The sequence below is a fragment of the Protomyctophum parallelum genome, assembly GCF_964188405.1.
Source record: "Protomyctophum parallelum genome assembly, chromosome: 14".
Lineage (NCBI taxonomy): Eukaryota > Metazoa > Chordata > Actinopteri > Myctophiformes > Myctophidae > Protomyctophum > Protomyctophum parallelum.
In genome coordinates this window covers 22778450-22803184 of record NC_139709.1, presented here as the reverse complement: position 1 = coordinate 22803184, position 24735 = coordinate 22778450, and the positions used below count along the sequence as shown (strand labels likewise).

General features: G+C 43.6%; 1 protein-coding gene across 1 annotated transcript in view; it reads left to right on the top strand.

The window, feature by feature from the left end:
• The window catches only part of LOC310871189 (nucleoprotein TPR-like), a gene marked incomplete at its 3' end in the record, with an annotated part of 48457 nt that overhangs the window by 4490 nt on the left and 19232 nt on the right, over positions 1-24735 (top strand). Inside the window, exons 2-43 of the mRNA XM_083782678.1 lie at positions 2158-2262; positions 2746-2810; positions 2979-3066; positions 3528-3631; positions 4166-4330; positions 4505-4597; positions 5055-5135; positions 5234-5321; positions 5727-5864; positions 6060-6154; positions 6427-6624; positions 6781-6888; positions 7119-7369; positions 7496-7659; positions 8882-9006; positions 9116-9264; positions 9637-9799; positions 10153-10287; positions 10579-10719; positions 11123-11327; positions 11787-11977; positions 12350-12490; positions 12631-12747; positions 15067-15270; positions 15412-15608; positions 15876-16023; positions 16399-16536; positions 16803-16934; positions 17084-17214; positions 17501-17711; positions 18673-18822; positions 19477-19590; positions 19769-19873; positions 20170-20190; positions 20430-20642; positions 21159-21197; positions 21338-21514; positions 22732-22843; positions 23061-23248; positions 23462-23526; positions 23865-24082; positions 24327-24524. Coding sequence (XP_083638804.1) covers positions 2158-2262; positions 2746-2810; positions 2979-3066; positions 3528-3631; positions 4166-4330; positions 4505-4597; positions 5055-5135; positions 5234-5321; positions 5727-5864; positions 6060-6154; positions 6427-6624; positions 6781-6888; positions 7119-7369; positions 7496-7659; positions 8882-9006; positions 9116-9264; positions 9637-9799; positions 10153-10287; positions 10579-10719; positions 11123-11327; positions 11787-11977; positions 12350-12490; positions 12631-12747; positions 15067-15270; positions 15412-15608; positions 15876-16023; positions 16399-16536; positions 16803-16934; positions 17084-17214; positions 17501-17711; positions 18673-18822; positions 19477-19590; positions 19769-19873; positions 20170-20190; positions 20430-20642; positions 21159-21197; positions 21338-21514; positions 22732-22843; positions 23061-23248; positions 23462-23526; positions 23865-24082; positions 24327-24524 — 5871 coding nt within the window. The remainder of the gene's footprint in view (positions 1-2157; positions 2263-2745; positions 2811-2978; positions 3067-3527; positions 3632-4165; positions 4331-4504; positions 4598-5054; positions 5136-5233; positions 5322-5726; positions 5865-6059; positions 6155-6426; positions 6625-6780; positions 6889-7118; positions 7370-7495; positions 7660-8881; positions 9007-9115; positions 9265-9636; positions 9800-10152; positions 10288-10578; positions 10720-11122; positions 11328-11786; positions 11978-12349; positions 12491-12630; positions 12748-15066; positions 15271-15411; positions 15609-15875; positions 16024-16398; positions 16537-16802; positions 16935-17083; positions 17215-17500; positions 17712-18672; positions 18823-19476; positions 19591-19768; positions 19874-20169; positions 20191-20429; positions 20643-21158; positions 21198-21337; positions 21515-22731; positions 22844-23060; positions 23249-23461; positions 23527-23864; positions 24083-24326; positions 24525-24735) is intronic.

The window sequence follows — 24735 nt, the reverse complement described above, 5'->3', positions numbered from 1 at the left end:
TGCACTCATACGGAGTGTAGACATTCACAATAATCAGCTTTTTACCATTACAGCACAGCTCTATCCCAACAGCCCAGTCCACTCCCAGCCTAATGACATTAACCATATTTTTTATTCCACAGAGTTGCAACTCCCCCTGGGATCCTCCCTCGAACCTCTTTAGAACACAGATCGGTGGTGGATTCCCCCGCCCTGTGAAAGTCCTTATGGATAGAGTTTAGACCTTCCAAGTCTTGTTTAGCCAGAAATGTCTCCTGGACACACAAAATGTCACAGCTCTCCAACAGTTTGTCCACAACAATGCGCCGTGATTTATCCGTTTCACTGTGGCCAACACGCAGCCCTCGCGCATTGTAGGATACAACACTGATGTTCATGTTCATGTTCATAGTAATTGATACGTGTCACAGTGACTATGCAGTCGCAGATTGACTCTCATTCCGAGCAGCAGGTATATCGCTCCCCCCCGCGCTGCTATTAGGCTTTAGCCCACGAGCCTCATAATAGCGGCGGACATAAATCCCAGCTGGCCACAGTTTGGGATCAAACATTTCCTCAACACTATTACATTCTGCAGTAATGTGAAATGAACCGAATCTACTGTGGGGTGACAAGATTTTGCGGCATGTCATTGACATTGTCTTATTCTCCAGTTTCTCTGCTAGATAATCACGTATGGTATCCTCATCCAGAAGAGGGGAGAATCGAGTAGCAAACACACTCACCAGTTTGGTTGTCACCACTGCGATGTTGCTTTCCGTGCCCGTGCCAACTATGCCAGGGTTCTTCTGCTCACGTTTCAGGTTTGCTTGCTTGTTGTGATTGTGTCGCGCTGCTGTTGACACCGGCTTCTTGCGCCCTTCCTTCACGACAACGCTCCACTGTTGGGACTGTAGTGGCGAACGTGGTAATGCAGTTGTAATGACACCTGTCACATCCACCACTTCCTCATGTTGATCGCCATCCGCGAGCCCTGAATGAATGCCCCCCACTCGTGAGGTACTGGGGGTTCCACCACCCGCCGGGACAACGAGCCGTAGCTCCCCGGCGGTAGACGTTGGTTCCTGTTGGCGAGTACCAGAGCCCAAACCCGCCGGGACAACGAGCCGTAGCTCCCCGGCGGTAGACGTTGGTTCCTGTTGGCGAGTACCAGAGCCCAAACCCGCCGGGACAACGAGCCATAGCTCCCCGGCGGTAGACGTTGGTTCCTGTTGGCGAGTACCAGAGCCCAAACCCGCCGGGACAACGAGCCGTAGCTCCCCGGCGGTAGACGTTGGTTCCTGTTGGCGAGTACCAGAGCCCAAACCCGCCGGGACAACGAGCCGTAGCTCCCCGGCGGTAGATGTTAGCTCAGGGGCTGTTAGCCCCCCCTCCCCCTCCTGTGCAGTGACAGCCCTGCTGTCAGTGACACTGACAGCGGACCGGGGGTTCTCGCTCTGAAGACGGTGTTTTCCTGTAGCTGTCACACGGCGATCTAGGGCCGCAACAATAGCACTGAGGTTCACGCTCACATCTGTCTGTGTTTCGAGTGACCTCCTCAGACCAGAAACTTCATGGCTCAGCTGCTCCATTCTGCTTAGCTGCGCCGAGGCGTCCATATTGCCGAACCCCACAGGTGGTAGCTCATCCAGGTAGTGTGAGACAAACCGGGGAATATTTTCTCCGAGCTCATTGAAAGCTTTCAAACAGGCCTTAACGTTTTTTATGTCCTTCTGTGGGCCTTTGTGCATTACATTACGTGAGGTGGGATTTGGGCAGAGCTCAAACAGCAACCGCTTGGATTCCTCAATCCACTGGGATGAAAAGTTGTTTGTTGTCAGCATCACAATTTCATCATGACTCAGTGTCTTCATTTTTACCACAATAAAATTTAAAAGTTAATCTTCCACAATCACCTTTCCATCCTCCGTTTTGTATATATCGGGTTTTGAGCGAGGGCAAGTAGAGCCTCCACCATCAGCACGCACACCATTGTCTGTCACCTTGTCTGTTGTTTTGTCTCTCGTGGTTTGAAAATATGTTATTTACTATAGAATTTGTAAGATATGCCTGAATAATCATGAGACATACTATTTTTTTGATGAGGTGATGTTTGTTTTTCTGAAGGATGGAGACATAATGTTGACCTGTATCTTTTGATGTTGTTTACCCCTACAGAGCAGCAGTATTTTGATGTGGAGAAAAGACTGACGGAGAGTCAGGAGCAGACCTTGACCATCAGTAGAGACCTACAGAAGGTCAAAGAAGAGAATAAGAGACTTGGTGAGTATACTCTACAGAGAATGTTTCAGTCCCATGGAAACAACAAAGACACTCTTCATTGTAACCTGTGGTCATTTGTATCCAGTACAGCTGCACAATATTGACAGAAATCGTGCAAAAGTATAATGGTCATTTTGGTCAGTACTCAGTATTGGGTTAAGAAAGTCAAATATTCAGCACAGCATCATAATTCTGCAAAACCCCCTAAAACATTTATTTTTAATTATTTAATGCAATTAGGATCATCATGTGAAATGTGTGTTGTTTTATTCAGAATTATATTTCAATATTTCTGTGAGCTATCTTGTAGCCAATTCTGTTTCTGTCTGAAGTCATCTTTAATGACCCAGGCTTTAGTCATTTGGTATTAGACTTCCACAGCGCTCAGTCAAGTAGCTCTGTTCTTGGAGCAAAAGGAACTTTGTCCTCGGGTGGATCACTACTAAATAAAGCTTTTGTTCTTATACTACTGTCGCTTTGAAGATGAGGAGCTGAGCACTCTGAAGGGAATAGAGGGAGAGAGCTCTGATGACAAACCAGTACAGCAGGTGGGCGCGTGCGCACACACACACACACACACACAATCATTTGAACTTGCATTCAACTTTAACATTATTCAATATTCATATACTGTAACACATGTAAAATCTGGACATTATTTAAACCTTTGTGTTTATATTTGTGTTTGTGTGTTTTTTTATGTGTGTATGTATCAGACCAAAGCCAAGTATGAAATTGAGGCAGAGAGGAGGGAGCTGGCCAGACTCCTGGAAAAGAGAAACCAGGAAGTGGAAAACTATATTGGTGAGACTTCCACAACAACAGAAACTATACTCGTACACAGTACAAACGAGGCCTATGATGGTCAAAGACCTATAGTACATGCACATATGTTTAGTGGTAACACTCGATCTTACTTAGTCTTCTTGTGAGTTTTGCCATTCGTTTGCCATTCTTTTTTTCCCCAGCTTCCTATGTCCAGCTTTGAGGGTTTGTGTAAACACAAACATTGTCCTAACACAAACATTGAATGCCAGCATTGACAATGAATGCCCAGTTTTGATTGATTGTGCAAATACAAACATTGAATGCCATTTACTGCCGTTTTCAGAATACCTCTTTTAGAAGTCTGTTTTGCACCCCCTCTCATTTATAGAATTTATTGCAGCCTACAGGGACTACAACACATTGATGAATTGGCATAACAACTAAATTGGTAGGGCAGAAAAAAAGTGTCTTCTGAACTGATTTGTTTGTGTTTGCAGAGGATGTGAAGCGTCTGAATGACAAGCTGTCGGAGACCAGCAAAGCCAAGATCGATCTGCAGTTAAAACTGGATGAGATACAGTCATCTGAAGTGTCCATACAGGTACACACTGGATATAATTAGACTACCGTGCTTACTTGTTTTAAAGATGGCTTTTACCATACGGCAATTAGACTGGGTTACTGTCAACAGTGATTGATTGTTAAATTATCAGTCATTTATTAATGAGATATCCAGAAATTGATAATCCAAAATACCGTAGTACAGTATAACGGGTCACAAAGCAAGGGCATGCGTTCGCAACAGTTCAAATCAAATCAAATGGGTTCAGATCTGAGCCAAGTCTCCTGAGGAGGCACGTCTGACGCCTGTCCTGGACGGGGTATCCGGACGTAAAAACAAATCCATTGAAAAGGGTCACAAAGTCACTCTTTTCGCACATAATAAACTAAAGCAAACAAAGTGGATTCTGATAATGTAACATTAGGAAAATCACAGATTTGTTCTTAAACCAATGCCCATTGAGGCTGATTCTTCTAAATCCACAGTTTTGTGTTAGTTTGTGTGATATAGGTGTGACTTTGAGACCTGTATTACTGTGCAATGTAAGTGAGGAGACTATTTTGTGTATTCTAGCACCGGGAGAAGCGCATGGAGCAGGAGAAGGAGTTACTCAAGAAACAAAATGAGTGGCTTAACTCTGAGCTGAAGACCAAAACAGAGGAACTTCTCAACACCAACAGAGAGAAGGGCAAAGAGCTCCTGGACATTCGCTGCAGTCTGGACAACACAAAGGAACAGGTAATACACACACGTGCTAAAAACTACTTTTTTATTTTTTTGCGACTTTGCTCTGAAGTGTGAACTTAGCTTTTCTGAGAGTGCAGTACACTTAACTAAGTAACTTAACATAATTCATATTGATAACTGTCTTCTGTAGAGCAGGTAACATTTCTCTCTCTTTCTCTCATCCAGGTGACCCGATTGGAGAGCCAGTTGACTTCTCTGAAGGAGACCAGTGACAGCCACCATAAGAGAGCTGAAGATCTCAATAATAAGCTAAAACAGGTAACACACACTAGGGTACTATGGTTCATTTGTATTTCTTGAACAGCAACGACACAAGTACATTTTTTATTTTGACTTTTTTTGGGCCAAATGGGTCTTCTTCCGGCTCCTGCTGGATTTCTGATCATTAACACCCGCTCCAGCAATGGACAGACACACAGTACGCTGGGCCTGCTGCTGATCAGTATTAATACATAGGTCTTTATTTACCTAAAAAAGATTATTTATTTTCCTACACAAGACTGTAAATGATTCTGTCAATAACTCACAACGACATTTTGTTGCACAGCCTGTTCATGCCTGCATCAACCCAAAACCACCCGCTCACACAAGATTTGCATTGGGATCCGTGGTATCCCAATACCAATGCCGGGTTCTGCCCACATGCAGTATCTAGTTTGTACACACATCTTGTAACTAGATGGTCTACATTCATTCTTTCTGTCCCGGTCTCCAGGCTAAAGACCAACAGAGTGCTATGGAGGAGAAATATTGCAATGAACTCAACTCTCACATCAAGTTGTCCTCACTCTACAAAGTAAGGAAGACTGCAAGATGGCTGCATTAAATAAACACCAATTGTATTCCTGCTCCAGTATGTATAATGCAATGATGTGACGTGTGTTGCTCATGTAGGGTTCAGCGTCGGAATCTGAGAAAAAGAACCAGGAACTGAGCAGGGCAGTAGAAGAGCTCACCAAGCTGGTCAAAGACAATGGAGAGGGTAAGGGAGAGAGAGAGGGAGGGAGGGAGGGAGAAAGGGAAAGCCTCATTAATCAAAGATTGAAGAGCATAGTAGAGACACTCATCTGTACTAGAACTAAATTGTATTTCCATAATATTTATAATACTATATTATAGTATACCGTACTAATGTCTGGATAATTTGTCATGGCAGGCAAATTCCTTGTTTGTTGAAACGTGTGGCTAATAAAAATGTTTTTTTCTTCTACTTAGGAACTGTTCTTTACATTTGTTGTATGTGACAGAATATGTTAAACAACTACTAAATTGGAAGTAAAGTCAAATATTAGATAAATATCAACTGCATAAATTGGACATGGTGACATTGTTAGTTGATGATGATATCTATACTGTGGCATATGTGATTGATGCCCCTTGCTTATAGCCAATAAGGTTCTGGAGAAGAAGGTGTTGGAAGAGGAGGGGCTTAAGGCTCGGATGGAGGCGGAGCTTAAAGAGAAGTTGAAGAAGTTGGAGAAGGAGGTGGAGAACGCCACACTGAGGGCCACTGCCAAACGCTGCTGTAAGAAATAAGAATACATATGCAGCTATTCCACCTGTCCCAAGTACAGACGAATGCACTGATACAGTATATCGACTAAAGCTGAGGAGTTATGTTTTATCGGCATAACTGTTAATATGTGTGCGTGCATTGCACTTGTACTTGCATTATGTGTCTGAAAAAATGCATGTGTGATTGTGTGTGAATGTACTATAGGTGTGCCCTCTCTGGGCGAGGAGCAGTTAGACTCCATGTGTCCCTCTGCAGCTGCCATAGCTGAGATTGTCAAGCCTGGTATGAAGTTCTTTGAGGTGAGCGTGCAGTAGCTTAAATCCAATTTATACATCACTGTACGACAAATAACAGTGAAGATAATGGGCTCTGTGATAACTGTAGTCCTGGGTTTTCAGAAGGTTGCATATCCATTTCCTGTTCTGGTTCATTTTTCCATAGCCTTGTTTATGTCACCTTCTGGAAACTAGGAGAACTGTTATGCACTTTGCACAGAGACGATTAACTAACTGGTCTTCATGTCCTTCCCCTGTCTCCCTTCGCCATTTCTCATTTCCCAATATGACTCCAGTTGTATAACGCCTACGCAGAGTGTCAAACTCTGCTTCAGCTAGAGAAGCAGGAGACTCGGCGTGTCAGCAGGGTGCTGGATGAGATCGTCCAGGAAGTGGAGTCTAAGGCCCCTGTTCTTAAGAGGCAGAGAGTGGAGTATGAGAGCCTGCAGAAATCCATGGCTTCTCTGTGCCACAAACTGGAGCAGGCACGAATGGTGAGGAGAGGCAGAATGTGGAGAAAAAAACACTTATTTAAATTAAAAACAAACTAATTAAAATAGACCATACAATGTGTATACCGGTACTTTGAAATGAGATTAGCATTATTGCTAATGGACACTCAGCATTCCATGTTATTTCTTTGACATTAGGAGATCCACAGTTTGCAGAAGGAGGGAGAGGAGGCCAAACAGCGCTGCTCTGCTCTGGAGCGAGACAAACTCAGGGTAGAGAGACAGCTGGAGGACACATCGACACAGGTACACACAGATCAACATTATGACAAGATGGGATGAGACTTGTCTTTTGACAAAATAATTAATTCGACATGGAGGTTAATCTCCTGAGAAGACTGCTGACTTCAGACTTTATCGCGGCTGAGTGCAGACATTATTCTCTGCACTTTTTCAATAGATTTAGTTTTCAACCCAAACCTCTGATCCTTTGAGTTAATTTGACACCGCCTCATCCCACCTTCATCTCCATCCAGGTGTGCACTCTCTTGGTGGAGTTGGAGGAGGCCAGGGGCAGACAGGTGACCCGGGAGGATGGTAGTTCTGCTGCCATCAGCAGCTCCTCTGAGGTCACAAGGCTGCAACACACCCCCGATGCCACCAGCCTACAACAGGTGTCCTTCCGCAGTGTGGAGGAGCTACAGAGACAGAACCAAAGCCTGCTGGGAAGGCTGAGGGAGCTGGAGGAAGAGACGGAGAGGCAGAAGGGACAAGTAATATCAAAACGGTAAGGACTAGAAATGGTGGCACTGTCATTTATACTCTTATGCTACTAATACTTGTTCCGCTATATTGTATTGCATTTAAATGTGTCTCTCTCCTTGCCTGTCTGTTTCTCTATCTGTGTGTCCAGTGTTTCAGAGCTGGAGGGGACGGTGAATAATCTTCAGAAGGAAGTGGAGCAGCTCAAAGAGCAGAGGAACCAGCAGAAACAGCTGGCCGACTCCAACGGCAGACAGAGAGACATGTACAGGATCCTGTTGTCCCAGAGCACTGGCTTCAGCCTGCCTCCTCAAGGTACAAGGACAGACCTGCCAACCTCTATGCATGTTGCATAGCAGGTACACATTTTGACATCAAGTACAATGTGTGAACCCTTAATCAAAGTACGCTGAAAATTGGTTATGCTCAAATACAAAACAAACAAACTGTCTTTCTCTCTCTCTCTCTCTCTCTCTCTCTCTCTCTCTCTCTCTCTCTCTCTCTCTCTCTCTCTCTCTCTCTCTCTCTCTCACATGCAGTAGGACTGCATGATATTGATAGGCTACCGATGAAAATATTGATTATTATTATTTAATTAATCTGTATAACAAATTAACATAATTTTGTTATTGTTAAAGGTATCAATCACAATATTTCTATTACTCAGAAGTGTATAAGAAAATCATATAAGAGCGAGATTAAAACCTTGACTAATGAACTATAACTTTAAAGACGTGAAATTAAAACTGTTTTTTCACACTTTTAGACGATATCTGTGGTCATCATATGGGCATACAATTGATGCCAAAGCAATGGGAACAACGTCCATAAAAATAAAATTTTAATTAATTCCTTTGAATAAAAACGTGATGCGTGATGACCTGTCGAGTCCTGCATGAATATAAATTAATCTTAATTTCATTCACCTGGTTGTTGCCATTGGTGCGCGTTCGTCCAAACACAGCTACCCCCTTTTTAATCTCATTCAAGATGACATCCAGACAGTGTATTATTCATTTTAAACTTAATCAGCACGCTAAATGTATCTGAAAGATTAGAAATAAGCCACATAGTAACTGCATGCTCTGTATCTGACTTGTGAAGTTTTGTAAACAAACAACTCCAGCGTCGATGCTATACGACCCATAGCCTGATGGGATGGAATGATTTGTATGTACTCATTGGGAGATCTAAAGGTCAGAGGTCTTGACGAATGACTGTGAGCTTCAGTTCCTGAGGGATTCTTACGGAAACAATTAGGGGTTAGACCCTTCCCCCCCCCCCCCCCCCTTCTATCGATTACTCACCCCGTGGAGGCTTGAATGTAGGGAGAATTGTTTGTTTTTGTCGCGTTCCTAAGCCAATAAGTTGTTGACCTGAGGGAGACTCAAAGGATCTCCATTGAATACATGGGGTGGGCAAAAGGTTTTACTTCTGATTGAAGGTATTATGGGTGGTTGTGGTGTGCTGTCTCTGGTCTTCCTTTCACTGGGTGTTACAGTACATAACATATCTCCTGTCTGTGTCTCCTCTCCAGGTCCAGATCCCTTGCCTCAAACACCTCCATCTAAACCCTCTGTTCCAGCTACTCGCTCTATGCCTCAGAGAGCAGCCGCTGCAGAGTCGGCTCAGACTGCTCAGGCTAAAGCTGCTCTGAAACAGGTAGATGTACACACATTGTTGTCTTGGTGGTCTACATTCTTTTTTTTTTTAATCCTAAAGTTCACTGTCTTTTTCTGTGTGCGTTCATGTATCACCTGTGTCCTTCCAGCTGACCGATGCCTTCACTCTGTATAAGAAGGAGAAGGGGGAGAATGACAAAATGATCAATGAAACCAATGACCGACTGCAGAAACAACTGACAGAGCTACGCTCCAACAAGGCCAAGTTATCCTCTCAGCTAGACTTTAACAACAAGAGGTAGGTATGAGGACTAACTGATGGCTTACTTACTGGTGCCTGCAGGTCTTGAAACAGTCTTATATGTTTTAAATTTGGATATCTTAATTTCCTTAAATTGTCCCAGTGCAACTAGATGTGATCTTGTAGATCATCTATTTTGTTCCACGCCACCATTTCACAACTAACAGGAGTGAGACTCATAGTAGGCTAAATAAAGAAGTCAAATATTTAGTGCTACATTTTTTGTCGTTTTTTCTTCTCAAACGTGTGGTCTCCACTGGAACGTACGATCCCCCCTTCTGTGCCCGTAACATGAGAACTAACAGTTTTGATTTCTCCCCTGTGAATACGGTTCCTGCGGTAAATGTTATCTTTGTATGTTTGTCCCAGGTACGAGATGCTCCAAGAGACCGTCGCAGCATCCCGCAGAGAGATCACTGCACTGCAGGACAGGAACCAAAAGATGTCTGCCACTGCCCAGCGACACGAACACATCATTCACACCATCAGCCAAGACCTGCGACAGGCCAATGAAAAACTGGCAGTAGAAGAGGTACAGTGTGGCAGGACGAAGGCAGAGTTGGATGGAGGGGTTGATAGAATGATATAGCGTATAGATTGATCAAGTGGCACTTTTTTATTTTTTTTCTACTAGTAATGTGACATTCTAGTAGCTGTTTACACCTATCAAATATATAATAATACATTTATAAACATCATGGACATGGTTTCCCTTGGTAATGGTTGCAAACCATTACAACGTCATCTCAACGTTTGGAATGTACAGGGCATGACAGTGGTGTTGCCTAACACTGCTCTACCACTTACCGTGAACATATAATCATACCATCCCCAATTTGAATCTTAAGAGGACCTACATTACTTTCTGTCTTCCTGTTTCTCTAGGTGCGAGTAGAGAACCTGTCTAAAGAGAGAGACATGTTGAGGCAGGCAGAGAGTCGTCTCAGCCGTGAAAAGGAAGCCATGATGGCTGAACAACGGAACCAGAACCTGTTGCTCACTAACCTCAAAACAATACAGGTATTGTATGGATAATAAACTGGTGTTAATTTTGATAGAAAGATTTTATGTAGTTTCGGTCATAGTCGTTTGAATAAAATTCCATTTAGTTTGTCATCTGAAATGTTTAACTTTGAGTCTAGTTTTACATCTAAATATTGTCTAAATATAGAGAAATCTTAGTAAATTTTATTTTGACAAGCCTGATTAGTCCCTCCCTCCTAATATATTTTTGTTGATGAAATTGTCAGTATATTTAGTCATAGTTTTTATTTAGTATTCGTCAGTGAAAAGTGTCTTCTCTCTGTTAAGCTGACTATGGAGCGTACCGAGACAGAATCACGGCAGAGGCTGAACAGTCAGTTAGAGATAGTGGAGGCAGAGCTGACCACCATGAAGACCAAACTGGACCAGGAAGTAGAGCAGAGACATGCTCTCGGACGCAGCATGGATGTGTGTATATGTGCAATGATCATTTTATTTGAACCCATAATTATTTAATTATCCCTTAAAAAAAGTCGTATTTTAACAGCAAAAGATCAAACTCTTGCCTACAGTGTGTGAAAACTCCTAATGGTAGTGTCTCCACTTTCGTATCAGAACACTGAACCTCATTGCTGTAAATGTGCAGCATTTTAATCAAGGCTGATGGACTGATCTCATCATCACATGTTTTGCTTAAAAGACCTTGTATTTGCAACATAAATGAGCAAAATAAATCTTGTAAAAATACCAAATAAATGTTATTAAAGGAAAATTAAATTAAGAAACTACTGAACTTTTAGTAATTTATCACAGGACGACCAGGGACAACACTTCTTTAATCTCTTGCTTTCTACTTCATCCTTCCCTTCAGGCCCAGCTATTAGAAGCTAAAAAACAGTTGGAGACCCAGAATACCTTGCAGCAGAAGACAAGGGAACTGTTACGTTCCTCTGAACAGCAGGTGACGACACTGAGAGCTCAGATGAACTCCTCTCCCTCTGAACCTGCTAACACCACAACGCCAACCCCTGCTGGCCTGGCCACTAGGGCCTCTGCAGGCAGAGTGCCACTCAGAGGTAAGCGGTGGAACTGCATATGATGGATATATTTTTGCCAGGTGCTTGAAAAGCGCCTGGACATACATTTACTAACGACCGCACTGACAACCCTAGTCGTAGTGACGACTGTAGTGGACACTGTTTCATGATTGGCTGCCTCTAAGCCAATGGGAGACTTACCCATAAAACCAATAGTCTGAAGCGTGAAGCTGTAGTCATGTAGTGGCTCCTGTTGTGTAACAGGTTTGTATGAGAACGCAAGTGAGAAGTGGAACGCAAGTGGCAACAGAAGCTAATGTTATGAGCTAACGGAGAGCTTGCTGCACCTGGCAGTTACAGTATGACTTACATCTGCACTTCCTGCTTGTTAATTAGATTAATGCTAGTTGTGGTATTCAGACTGTTGTCTACCTGTTATCCACATAATATTTTTCATATACAGCTGTGGGTAATCCTTGTGTGACTTCTATCCTATAGCCCCAGCTCCTCCCACCTCATTGCAGCACAGTCAACTGGAGCGAGAGCTGGTGGAGGTGAGAGGCCGTCTGCGTGCTACTGAGGAGAAAAGCAGTGAGCTGGCGGAGCAACTAAAGAATGCCACAGCAACCGTAGATCGCTACAAAGCAGTGGTACTGTCACTGGAAGACAGCCTGAAGAAAGAGAAACAGGTGAAACTCTCTCCCCTTTACTCTTCACACACAAATCTTTGTCGACTCTTCTCTGCTACTTTTTTCTACACTCTCATAGACTAGCTTAGATAATATAAAGTGAACATGAGATTCTAAGAAAAGCCCATATCTACATTAACACATACGATGATCCTACAATATTTAACCACTGATCTGACCTGTTTAATTAGTTTTACGTCAAATAGTGAAATAATAGCCCATCCACAAGCATGTTAGCTTGAATGTAGATCTGTTATCTTTGTCAAATGTTCACCTGTTTTTATATGGTTAAAAATACACCTATTTTCGCTCGCACGCACGTGCACACACACACACACACTCATTTTGACGGTGTTCTCTTGGGTTCTATAGCTGCGCACCCCTGTGGAGATGAGGTTAAAAGAGTCTGGCGAGATGATAAAGATTCTGGAGATGAGGCTCCTAGAGGCGGAGAAGGAGAAACAACGACAGCTGGACGATAGGAGGAAGGCTGTGAACGCCGTAGAGAAACAAGTATGTCTGTTAGGAGAAAGCAGGCAGTTGACAGACCTCAACCGTAATGGTCCTATGGAATTCATTCGGCGATCCAATTGGTTGCAGTCCAGACACTGAATTGTACACTGTATTTTTTGTTTTGTTTGTCATGTCTTTAGGTCTGCGAGCTGCAGCGCAGTCTGAAGGCCAGCCAGGTGGAACAGCAGGAGGCGCTAGAGAGATCTGTTGCTGCTGTTACACAGGAACAGAATGCCACACAAGACAGCCTGCTGCAGGTTTATACAGAAACTACACACACAGGAACAAATATTTTTAATTACATAATTGTCTCCACCAGGCCGAAGGCATGTGGGGAGAGTATGTTTTGCACTCCGTCCGTCCGTGTGTCCGTCCGTGTGTGTGTGTGTGTGTGTGTGTGTGTGTGTCCGTCCGTCCGTGAGGAGCTAATCTCGGCCACCGTTAACCCGGTCGATGCCAAATTTTGCACACACACTCCCTGGATGCCAACGATGAACCTCTGCCCCAAACTTTCCACAATGGCCTGTTATAGCCACCAGGAGGCCGCTTTGTGCTAAACAAGTTTTTGCACAGTACACCTACAGATTTTGTCCAAACATCACGCAAATTGGTACACAGTCTCTCTACAGCCATTCAACCAAACCGGTCTTTCACATTTCTCAGACTCCATCCTGATTGGCTAAGATTGGCTTCCAAAGTTCACAGGAGTGCTCAGTTTCAAACAAAATGCTGCAAATCATGAACACATCGCGGGATTTCCGTGAAATTGTGCACCCACATTCCCACTAGGCCGAGGACGAAATGCCACATGAACAATTTCAACTCAGCCTCAAGGTGGCGCTATAACTGGCCGAAAACTGTTTTTACCTCTAACTGCACGATCTGTGGATAACTTTGTATGCCAACTCCCTAGAGGCCAAGGAAAAACCTTTGCCTGGAATTTTTCACATCTGCTCTTTATAGCGCCACCAGGAGGCCGACATATGTAAAACACATTTTCTATTATTACTCCTTCAGATTTTATCCAAATTTCACGCAAATCGGTACACATGATCTCCATAGTCATGTGATCAAGACAGGTTTGTTTGATTTCTCATATTCCATCCTGATTGGCTAAGATTGGCTTCCAAAGCTCACACGATTCGTCCATTTCGAAAAAAGCCCACAAATCACAAACACAGTGTGCAATTTCCATTACATTATACACGCACATTTTCACTAGGCCGAGGACGACATGCCACAATTTATTCCTCAAAATCAGCCTCACGGTGGCGCTATAACAGGCCAATTCCTGTTTTTAGCTATAACTGCATCGATCTGTATACAACTTATGTATGCACACATGGAAAAACATTGTACCTGCATCCCTCCAATACCAACCTCCGGCCCAAATCTTCCTCAACAGCCTGTTATAGCGCCACCATGAGGCCACAACCTGACCTGCCCTGGTGGAGACCTGTGCCGATTGGCACTTTGTCTAGTTTAGTTTATTTTGCTGCAATGTTTTTTTTTTATGCTTGCAGTTTTTAATTAGACCCTCTATTAATTATAGTATTTATAGTTTTGTTTTTATTTGTCAGTGTCTCTTATCGGAGCATATTCTAGTTATTACTTCAGCTTTCACGTCTGTCACCATTGTTAATTTAACACCCTGTGAGCGCACAGGATGGAGTTCTCCTCAAAACAGATCGCATCGCTCCACAGGCTGGGAGCGTCTGTTGCGCAGACACTCAATGTAATTTTCCGGTGAGACGTCATCGAAAATGTCCCCCCCCCATTTTAGCCGACGAGATCGAAAATCTTAAAACGTTAACTCTTGATCTAAATCATTCCGTCCAATTCTAAGAAAAGATTGTGTTAGACGGCCCACCGCGGTCCTGTCGCTAGTCGCGTTAGAATAAAGCAATAAGCCACGAGAGGTCTCAGGTTACCAGGTATTTTACAATGGCTGGGGGCGTAGGCAGACCCGGAGCACAGCCTCAGGTCCAAGTATTGGGACTACCCGTTTTAGAATTAATCATACCTCCCGTTGTTGTCGATCGCCTCGAGAGTGTTTTGGCTACATCAAGCTACGTACTTCAGCCACATCCGGGATAACATCCGGTCTGTCGCTAAATGTGCTCCGCTGCTATAAATGGCTGGGCGCTATGATTTAATGGATTAAATAACCCCGGGCATTCGGGGCTTTAATGTTGACAGCATATTTTCATTTAGTTTAGTCATAGTTTTTTGAATTAAATGTAATTTCGTTTTAGTCATCTGAAACTAAATATCAATTAAAATGTACAGTTGATTTTGTTGACAAAAAAAATATTTTGCCGGGCCTTGATGGCGTCATGGTTGGTTGCATGCTGAAAATGGCTGATCTACAAGCCCACATGTCACAGCGTGTGCAAAATAAAATCACTCTCCAGTAGTCCCTCCCTAACATTTTTGTCTAGTTTTTATTTGTTGATGAAATGTAGTCGTTTTAGTCATCATAGCTTATTTTGTTATTTTGTTTTCGTTAGTGAAAAAAGGTAGCTGTGAACAGAATTAACACCGTCTGTCACCCCCCCCCCCCCCCCCCCCCCCAGAAAAGGTTTGCCGCAGAGGCCCAGTCCAAGTACGAGCGTGAGCTGATGCTTCATGCAGCAGATGTGGAGGCCCTGCAGGCGCTGAAGAAACGGAATCAACAAGATTTGTCCGGAAGGCGGGAGCTGGAGGAGGGAATAAAAAAGACCACCTCCCTCCTGCAGGAGAAGACATCCACCTTGAACACACTGGAGAAACAGTCGAAGGTAGGAGGACCACAGGTGAACATGCTAAAGACACCGCTGAATAGAAGGTAGAAGGAGAACAGAGGCCAATGCTGGAGAGATAGAATAGAAGAGAGGCAGTTCCAATTGCTGATGACCCTGTCCTAACTACCCCTGCCCTAGGATGAGCTGGCCAATCAGAAGCGTAGCTATGAGGAGTTGGTGAAGCAGAACACCCTGCTGCACCAACAGATGGATGACATGGCATCCAAGAGTAAACAACATCAGCTGCAACAACACCAACAGCAACAACAGCAGCAGCTCAACCTGTCTTTCAGTGAGGAGGGAAAGACGACAGAGCAGATCCTTGAAATACTCAGGTAATGTGCTGCTAGATCCTTTTTCTGCTTTCTTTGGACTGTTAATGAAAATGACGGTTGTGAGGAGGGTACCTGTAAAACAGGTCTTTAGTGGCAATCAAACCCATGGCGTTGGCGTTGAGGTTATGCATTTAATGTAGTACCCCCAAGGTGCTAATTAGATGGGGTTAAGTAAGTTAGTAGTTTGTATTCTTGACATAAGAGATGGATATTCATTTATTTAATCAGAGAATAACACTCTGTGTTCATGTGTGTTTGTTTTTGTAGGTTTGTGCGTCGTGAGAAGGAGATCGCTCTGGCGCGGGGCGAGGTGTTGGAAGGAGAAGCTCTGCGCTACGGACAGAGAGTTGAACACCAGGACAGAGAACTGAAAGAACTACAGGATACACTTAATGCTGAGAGAGAGAAGATGCAGGTATGGGGACTAGGTTGGTGGAGGGTGTGTAGAGCCCAGGATCACATTAGATGATTGACACAGGGGTGAAAAAAGGGTTACAAAATCGTGGGATAAAAACAATAAAAAAAGAAGATGCAGGTAGGAGTGATGGATGAATGGAGGGGAAAGAATGACAAACTGAGAGGAGGGAATGATGGACGGACCAGAGGGAACAATGGACACAGAAATATTGAACTAATAGCCACACTAACTTTTATTAAGAATATTAAAATGCAACAACGCCCGAAGAGTTGCGAGACAAAAATCCCAGAGGATATAAAAAACAATAGTAAGAAGCCACGCACCAGTTCAACCTGCCTCTCCCTCACTTCTCTCTCTCTTTCTGTCTATAAGGCTACAGCAAAGACCCTGTCCCGTCAGGAAGACCAGCTGAAGAGAATGGAGAACATCGGTGCTCTTCAGCAGAACAACAGAATACTGAAGATGGATAGAGAGAGGCTGGAACAGGAAGTGCACCAATGTCAGGCTAAAGTAAGCCTCAACTTTAACTAGCATTTAATGCATAAATAAAAATGAAAAACTAAACTAAACTAAACAATACATGAATATAGTGTTTTTAAAGTAAATACTTGATGCCACAAATTACCTGTGGGCCTTACACATAGTATTAGTTGTACCCTACATTTGAAGGTAGTGGTTCATATCGGTACTATAACGGGTTGGGTCACTTATCTGTCCAACCTGATGTCTCAGAGTTCTCTCTGTAGCTGACCGAATCTTTGTCTGTGTCTGGCCAGCTGACTAAACTCCAGTCGGACATCAGCCCACTGCAACGCTCTCTGACTGTAATGACGGAGAAGAACGGCTCTCTGCAGGCTGACAACAGACTCCTGGAAGAGGACCTCAAACGATGGAAGACCAGGGCTCAGGTGTGTGTGTGTGTGTGTGTGTGTGTGTGTGTGTGTGTGTGTGTGTGTGTGTGTGTGTGTGTGTGTGTGTGTGTGTGTGTGTGTGTGTGTGTGTGTGTGTGTGTGTGTGTGAGCCGAAAGACTGAGTGTGTGTGTTCATATCCCTGCAGCAACTGGTGAGTCAACAGAAGGACAGTGATGTTGAAGAGAAACAGAAACTCACCAATGAGAAAGAAGCGCAGCAGAGACGCATCACACAGCTAGCTGAAGAATCTGCCAAGCTAAAGACTGAACTGGCCAGGTAATATATTCGGAAATAATATATTTTCCTGCCCACCCAGAGGTTTGAAACCACCTGACTTGGCCGGGCACTCAATCAAAGTGGCCATATTTGAGGTTGGGAAGAGGGTGGGGGATGTATGATATAGCATAAGCGCACATTGGCACAAGTTAACGCTGGTGCTCTGCAGCTGTCAAACTGCACACCTATAGTGACTTTCTGTCCACAGCTACAGATTGCACAGGGAAGGGTGAGAGGCTGTTAATAAAATGACTTCATGATTAATTGGTTCTGGTCTGTTTTTAAGGTCACATGCCAGCAGCAACTCCACTCAGTCTCAGCTGCAGGGTCTCAGGGAGACCCAGGCCAAGCTGACCTCAGAGAGAGACAACATGAAGAAAGAGCTGGAGACTATGACCAACGATGTCCAGGAAAAGAACAAGACCATCGCACAGGTCAAGAAAATCGCACGGCGCTACAAGACCCAGTTTGAGGAGTTGAAAGTTCAGCACGACAAGGTGGGACTGAGTGATGGTGCATGTGATGTGTTCATTAAATATAGAGACACGGGAAGGAGAAGCCTAGGATTGACATGGCAAATCAGACAGTTATAGATGGAAAAGCAAAGATGGGTCATAAACGCTCTGTTGTAGAAGAGAATTGACACTGGAGCAGCTCAGAGAGTTAAAGCCTTTTTTATCATTAATACCTGGAACGCATCTGTGTCACCTTAGCTTTTAACACATTATTTTATACGTTGGCTGTGTAAAAATAACAGATGGCACAAGCTCAGTGCAGTGCTACGAGCTTGTAGATCTGCTCCATCCATTCATCTTCAAGACCACCCGTCTTGAGAAAACTCATTTTGTCCGGTTGTATTCACGACCTTATTCTTTCGGTCATGACCCACACTTCATGACCATAGGTGAAAGTAGGAATGAAGATTGCTCGGTAGACAGAGAGCTTTGCCTTCTGGCTCAGCTCTCTTTTCGTCACATCAGTGCTGTACAGCGACTGCAATACCGCCCTTGCCGCTCCGATTCTCCGGCTGATCTCCTTCTCCGTCCTCCATGTGAAAATGAAAGCCATCATTCTCACGATTTTACTGTATATATATATATATATATATATATATATATATATATATTATTATTATTATTTTTTTAATCTTGTTTAAAAAAATCTGCCTAGTGATGATGTCACTGGTGGACGGGTTTCTGAGCTGCCCACAGCCCTCCTGGTGGTATTGGTATTGGTGGTATTAGTATTGGTATTGGTATTGGTACTGGCGTTTCGATGCTACTGTATCAATCTCTGAGTCAGAGTCCTAACCGGTTTACAGCCAGCCACCGACTTTGCTGAGGGACACGATCGCACTTACTGTAGCTCATCTGTGTTTAACACGGAAATGTGAAAATGCATCATACTGTAGATGATGGTCCGATTGTGATGAGATGTGCATGTCTGACTGTGTTGTAGCTGGTCGAGGAAACGGCAGCCAAGTCAGGAAGTGAGGCTGCTCCGAGCCCGGAGGTGCAGCAGGAGTTGATGCAGGTCAAGGAGGAGCTCAGCAAAGCCAAAGAGGAGCTCACCAAGAATAAGGAGGAGGTGCAGAAAAAGCAAGAGGAGGTAACTAGCCATTTCAAAATGTTCTATACAAAAAAAGTATTTTTTTGTAGGCTACTATTATTAGAAGTAGTGTGTTCTTTAACACCCTGTACGCCCGGGGTTATTTAATCCATGAAATCAGAGCGTGCAGAGATTTATAGCAGTGGAGCACATTTAGCGGATGCTATCCCGGATGCTATCCCGGATGCTATCCCGGATGTAGCTAAAGTAGCTTGATGTAGCCAAAACACACTCGATGCGATCGACAACAACGGGAGGTATGATTTATTCTAACGCGACTAGCGACGGTACCGCGATGGGCTGTCTAACCCATAATCTTTTCCTAGAATTGGGACGGAATGATTTAGATGACGAGTTATTCACGTTTTAAGATTTTCAGTCTCGTCTGCTGAAATGGGGGGGGACATTTTCGATGACGTCCCACCGGAAAATAACATCGAATGTTGCGCAACAGACGCTCCCAGCCTGTGGAGCGATGCGATCGGTTGTGATATCAATAATCTCCGTCCTTTTTATCAATCTCGGTCCTGAGCACTGGGCGTTACTAATTGATTGAAAGGAGAACTCCGTCCTTGCCGCTCAGGGTGTTAACAGTGGCTTTTTGATTGCACCCTTAATTCATTCTCTCCTACTGTAACTCCTGCTTCCCTCCAGGCCCAGAAGTCCAAGCAGGAATTGGAGGAGGCGCAGAAGGAGAGCCAGCAGTCAAAGCAGCAGCTCCAGGACGTCCAAACCCAGCAGGCACAGAACCAGAGCCAGCTGACACAGGTACTCACCTGATTGATTTGGCTGTCCTTCTACCTATTACCTAGAGTACCTACTGTTTTAACATGGTGTCTTTACTCTGTAGGATTACCTAGAGTACCTACTGCTTTAACATGGTGTCTTTACTCTGTAGGATTACCTAGAGTACCTACTGCTTTAACATGGTGTCTTTACTCTGTAGGTCCAGTCCCAGCTGACTCAAACACAGACTCAACTCCAGCAGAATCAGAACCAACTGACCCAGAGTCAAAAAGAACTTCAGCAGGCCAAGACCCAAACGCTGCAGGTAAAAAAAACTGCTGACTGTAAATTCAATATAGCATGCTGTAATCTCGCCACTTACAGAACCGTGTGATATTTTTGAGCCTTGCCTATCCACTCCAATGAACAGCTATGTATGTATGTCTGTATGTATGTACGTATGTAAATGGCTGAGGATCCTCGTTTTCGAGGCTGCCATGATGATGTCTGAGTATAGACAGCTGCAATACCGCTGGGTGACCTACCTTCAAATGGCTGTGTTGAGCTTCACACTGAACTTTTATTTTTCATTATTAATATATTATATTCTTTCTTCCTTAGACCCAGAAGTCGAAAATTCCAGTAAGTCAATGACTGTGCTTGAAAGGCACCGCTCACTTCACATTATGGTGTGATTTTTCTCGCACTCTGTGGTCAGAAGGTGTCTGGGTTGTTGGGTCTGTCTGTACCAAAGCTATGGTTTCATCGCTGTAATCCTTGTGTTGAGCTGCTCTTGTCTGAGCAAGAATACATGAAACAATAAAACCTGAGTTGTATATTTATTACAACCGAGGCTAATCTGTTTTATTCTCTATATCCAGTTACAGAACCAGTTGAAAACGTCCCAGTCTCAAGCCCAGGCCCGTCAGAACCAGATCCAGCAAGTCCAAAGGGAACTCCAGCAGGCTAAGGAAGCCCTTCAGCAGAACCTAGGCAAACAAAAAGATCTACAGCAGAGCCAAGCATCCAGTCAACAGAATCACAACCAGGAAGTCACCACTCTTAAGACCTCACTCAGCCAATCAGAGAGCAAGGTAAGGGCTGTCTCTGCTCTGTTTTTTTTTCTTCTATTCTTTTTTTGTGTGTTTTTATTTCAGTTTGGGCAACTTCACAGAATTATAAACATACATATTTCTTACAATTGCTTTTTTTTTTACACAACCTCAGCTGTTTCACACTTTCATAGAATATATATATATATATATATATTATACACTCATACACACAAACAACTTCACATACATTTACAATTATTCAAAATAAAACAAGGAAATAAAATACTATTATTCACAATAAAACAAGGAAATAAAATACAAGTAGAGACGAAAACAACAGGGCGTCAACAACAATGGGAAGTGAACAATACTGAATACAGATATGACTGGAGACAGAGGCAAGCATATAAACGCACCAGAAGGTCTGGGGGAAAGTGTATTTGGTGAATTGTTACTCAAGATTCAGATACCTACTAGCTCCTTTTCCAGTGCACTTCATGTTTTAACATTCTAAATAAAAGTATGAAGATAATAACATAATTTCTCTTCTCATAGGTGACTGAGCTGCAGGGAGAACTTGACAAGCTCCAGAAGGTAAGGAAACCCATGCAAATCTAGTGTTTTATTGTCTCATATTGAAGCCTCAATGTTGAAAATCAGCGATGGACAATCTTTCCTCAATGCTCCGCTCTGTAATTAAACATCTCTCTCGTCCTCATCCCTCCCTGTGTTAGACTGTAGGCGACCGTGAAGCAGACATCAGTCGTCTGCAGGAGCAGTTGACCGAAACTAACCAGGCCGTTGAAGGCCAGTCTGCTCAGGGCTCCCAGCCAGTCCCAGCCAATGATGCTAATACTGCTAGTGATGCTAATAAGGCACTACAGGAGGAGCTGGCTAAACTCAAACAGGAGGTATTGTACATCTTTATTTTGGGATATTGTGAAACGATGGGGCATATTACCAGTAGGGGTGCACCGATGTATTGGCTGACAATCGGTAGTGGCCGATATTTGCCTTGTTTAACTGCCATCGGCGCATCGGTAAAAAAACTTGACTTTCACCGATGGCAGTGGCCGATGGTCTGCTCTGCAGGCAAATCAACGCTCTTTAATTGTGTGATTAACGGATTATATATAAAAATAATTTTGGGCCAAATAAATACAATACTGGGTGTTAGGGGGTGCGTCAGCTCGGTCAACGTCAAAGTCCTCCACATCCCCAAAAATAATCATTTGTGCCATACTCAGCCTATATGCACAACCGATTGTTTTAATTCAAAGTGGTATATATTCTGTGAAATGTGTATTGTCATCCCTTGTATCTATAGTGTTGCGTCCACATGCAGCGTGTTGTGAGCTTACTATTTTGATTATTTTTGGTGCGCACTCACCATGAATCAAAGCAGAGGTCCTCACAAGTATAGGTAAAACACTGCCACCACAGTCCTCAGCGCAATGGCCCGTAGCACTAAACGTTGAGATCTAACTTGTGGCATACTCAGCCAGTCCTCAACCGATTGTTAAAATTCCAAATACTCCATGAAATTTATATTTAATTTTATTCTGTATATAACAGCCTTTTAAAATCTATATCATTTTACACAGCTGTGCTACCAGTCTGTCAGACAAAATACTTTGCCTGCTATGTATGTTTATCATACCTTTTTAATTTTGCACTAAAAAACATGCTCGACAGGAACTGTAACCAAATAATGGCCCGGTGCAAAAATAAATAACGGCCTACTGCAAATAGCAGCCTAGTTCCTTATAAACAACGGGGTCCAAATCGATTTTGCATATTAACAGCCCGTGCTACCATTTAGAAAAATACAGTATACAAACATCGGCATCGGTGACTATCGGCTAGATTGTTTTTTTTAACATCGGTATCGGCCAAGAATGTCCACATCGGTGCACCCCTAATTACCAGTATCTTAACACACGCCAAAATAAATCTATTTAGGAAGAGTGGTTTTGACTTTAGCCCTATTTGCACATGAATACTCGTCTCAACTCGACTGTTCTCTCACTTTACTTCATTTTCATTGAGGCAAGTGAGATGTTCATTTAGACTAGAGCTACCACCCTGTCAGTGTCCAGAGAGTTCTAACATGGTTGTTGTCATGTAGCTGTCAGAGCGTACCACCAGAGAGGAGCAGCTCAGACAGCAGATGGCTGAGAAAGAAGAAAAGACCAAGAAGATTTTAGTGGTAGCCAAAACTAAAATCGGCAATCTGAACAGTGAGTTTTCTCTTTCTCTCTCACTCTCACATGCACGCACGCACACACACGTCCAAAATCAACCATATACACTTGACACACACATTACGCACAAAGACCAAAATCTACCATCTGAAGAATTTTACAATAGTTAAAAACCCACAGTGTTAAGGCCAACAAATATTAGTTACCGTTAGTAATCGTATTCCCCTTTAAGAACATTGATGGTTTCTTCCAGGTCTCAAGGAGCAGCAGTCTAAAGAGATCGAGGAGTTGAAACAGACCAGGGAGGAGCAGGATGTGCGATTAAGTGCCCTGAAGTCCCAGTATGAAGGACGATTCCTCCGACAGGACAGAGAGCTTAGGGAACTGAGGGAGACGCAAGCTGAACCGCGAGAGGAAACCCAGGAACAGAGCACATCTAAGGTAGCAGCACTGTGCAGTACGCAGTCCATGTCACTGTGATTCAACCAATAAGAAACCCTGCTTACTAAGTGTACTTCATATTTTCCCATACATACTGTAATTTCAGTCAATATGCCATAATATACTCGTCGTCATGCCTTCAAAGTGTTTATAAAGGGGTGTGTGTGGTGTGTGGTCTGTGTGTGTGGTCTGTCTGTGTCTGTGTGCACGCAGGATCAATCCAGACCAGGCGACCAGAGACAGATGTCTCTGAAAAGCCCCGCTCAAGACAGAGGAAGGTATAAGATACGGCAAATTCCGTCTTTTAAAGTGAACACGTATGCTGGGAACTGGGGTTTATGCTAACGGCTAGCGGTAGAGATAGAGTTAAACGTGTGACAAAGTTGAGCCTTGAGGATCGTCCACATCTAAAAATAAAACGACAATGATGTGAGCATTCTCTGAACAGTAACGTTCGCCACTGTCATTGTTGTTACAGTGTCTTGTTAATTCTTCCATCCACTTGTTCTGCCATCTACTTGATTTTTTTACACAATATAAAAAGGATTTTAAAACAATATAATAACTTTAATAAATAATAATAACACTTTAATTGTGAACTTTCTGTCTTGCTTAGCTCCAGTCTGTCAGACCCTCCAACGGCCAACATCCGCCCCACCACTAGCACACCATCGCCCAGCAACAAACCAAACCCCTCTGCTGGCAGCAAGCCAAGCCCTTCCCCTGGCAACAAAGCCACACCCCGTGCCAGCATCCGGCCCATGTGTCCGACTGTGTCCGTGCCGACACCCACTGCTACTGTCATGCCAACCACACAGACTGACAGTCAGGAGGGTAAGAGATGGACGGAGAGAGAGAGGAGGTGGACGGAGAGAGGGGGGAGAAAAAATAATAATATATATATATATATATATATATATATATATATATAAAGCATATGTAAACATCTGTTAGAATGTCTGTCTTTATACAAGACAAGAGCCCAGACTAGAACCTGTGTATTTGTTTGTCACCAGTATTTGTGTACCAGCTGTTGAAAGATGTGTGTAATTAATATGAATATAATGTGTGTATGCAGCTTTGATCAGTGCCAGTGGAACCGTGCACTCCACCAGCCCCAGCCTCGGAGCCACGCCCACCTCATTGGCTCAGCCAACAAGTTCCCAAGCCACAGCCTTTGTCCAACCCACCCAGCAGCAAGCAACCAATCAGGAAGCAGCAGGGTCCAGTATGGAGGCAGAGCAGCCTTCCACATCCTCTGTTCTGATTGGAACAGGTGAGTTCAGTGGAAGGGGACCGAGACAACCTATTTAGGCCCGTATGGTACTATACTATATACTAGGTAAATGCCAAGTTTCAGAATATCGAGAAGATATGATATTTAGGCATATAAAAACAATAACAGTATGTTAGGTCAGAAACAAGAAGCACAATGCCTTAATCCAATTTGGGTGACATGTTTTTTATCTATTCTACATGATCACAAG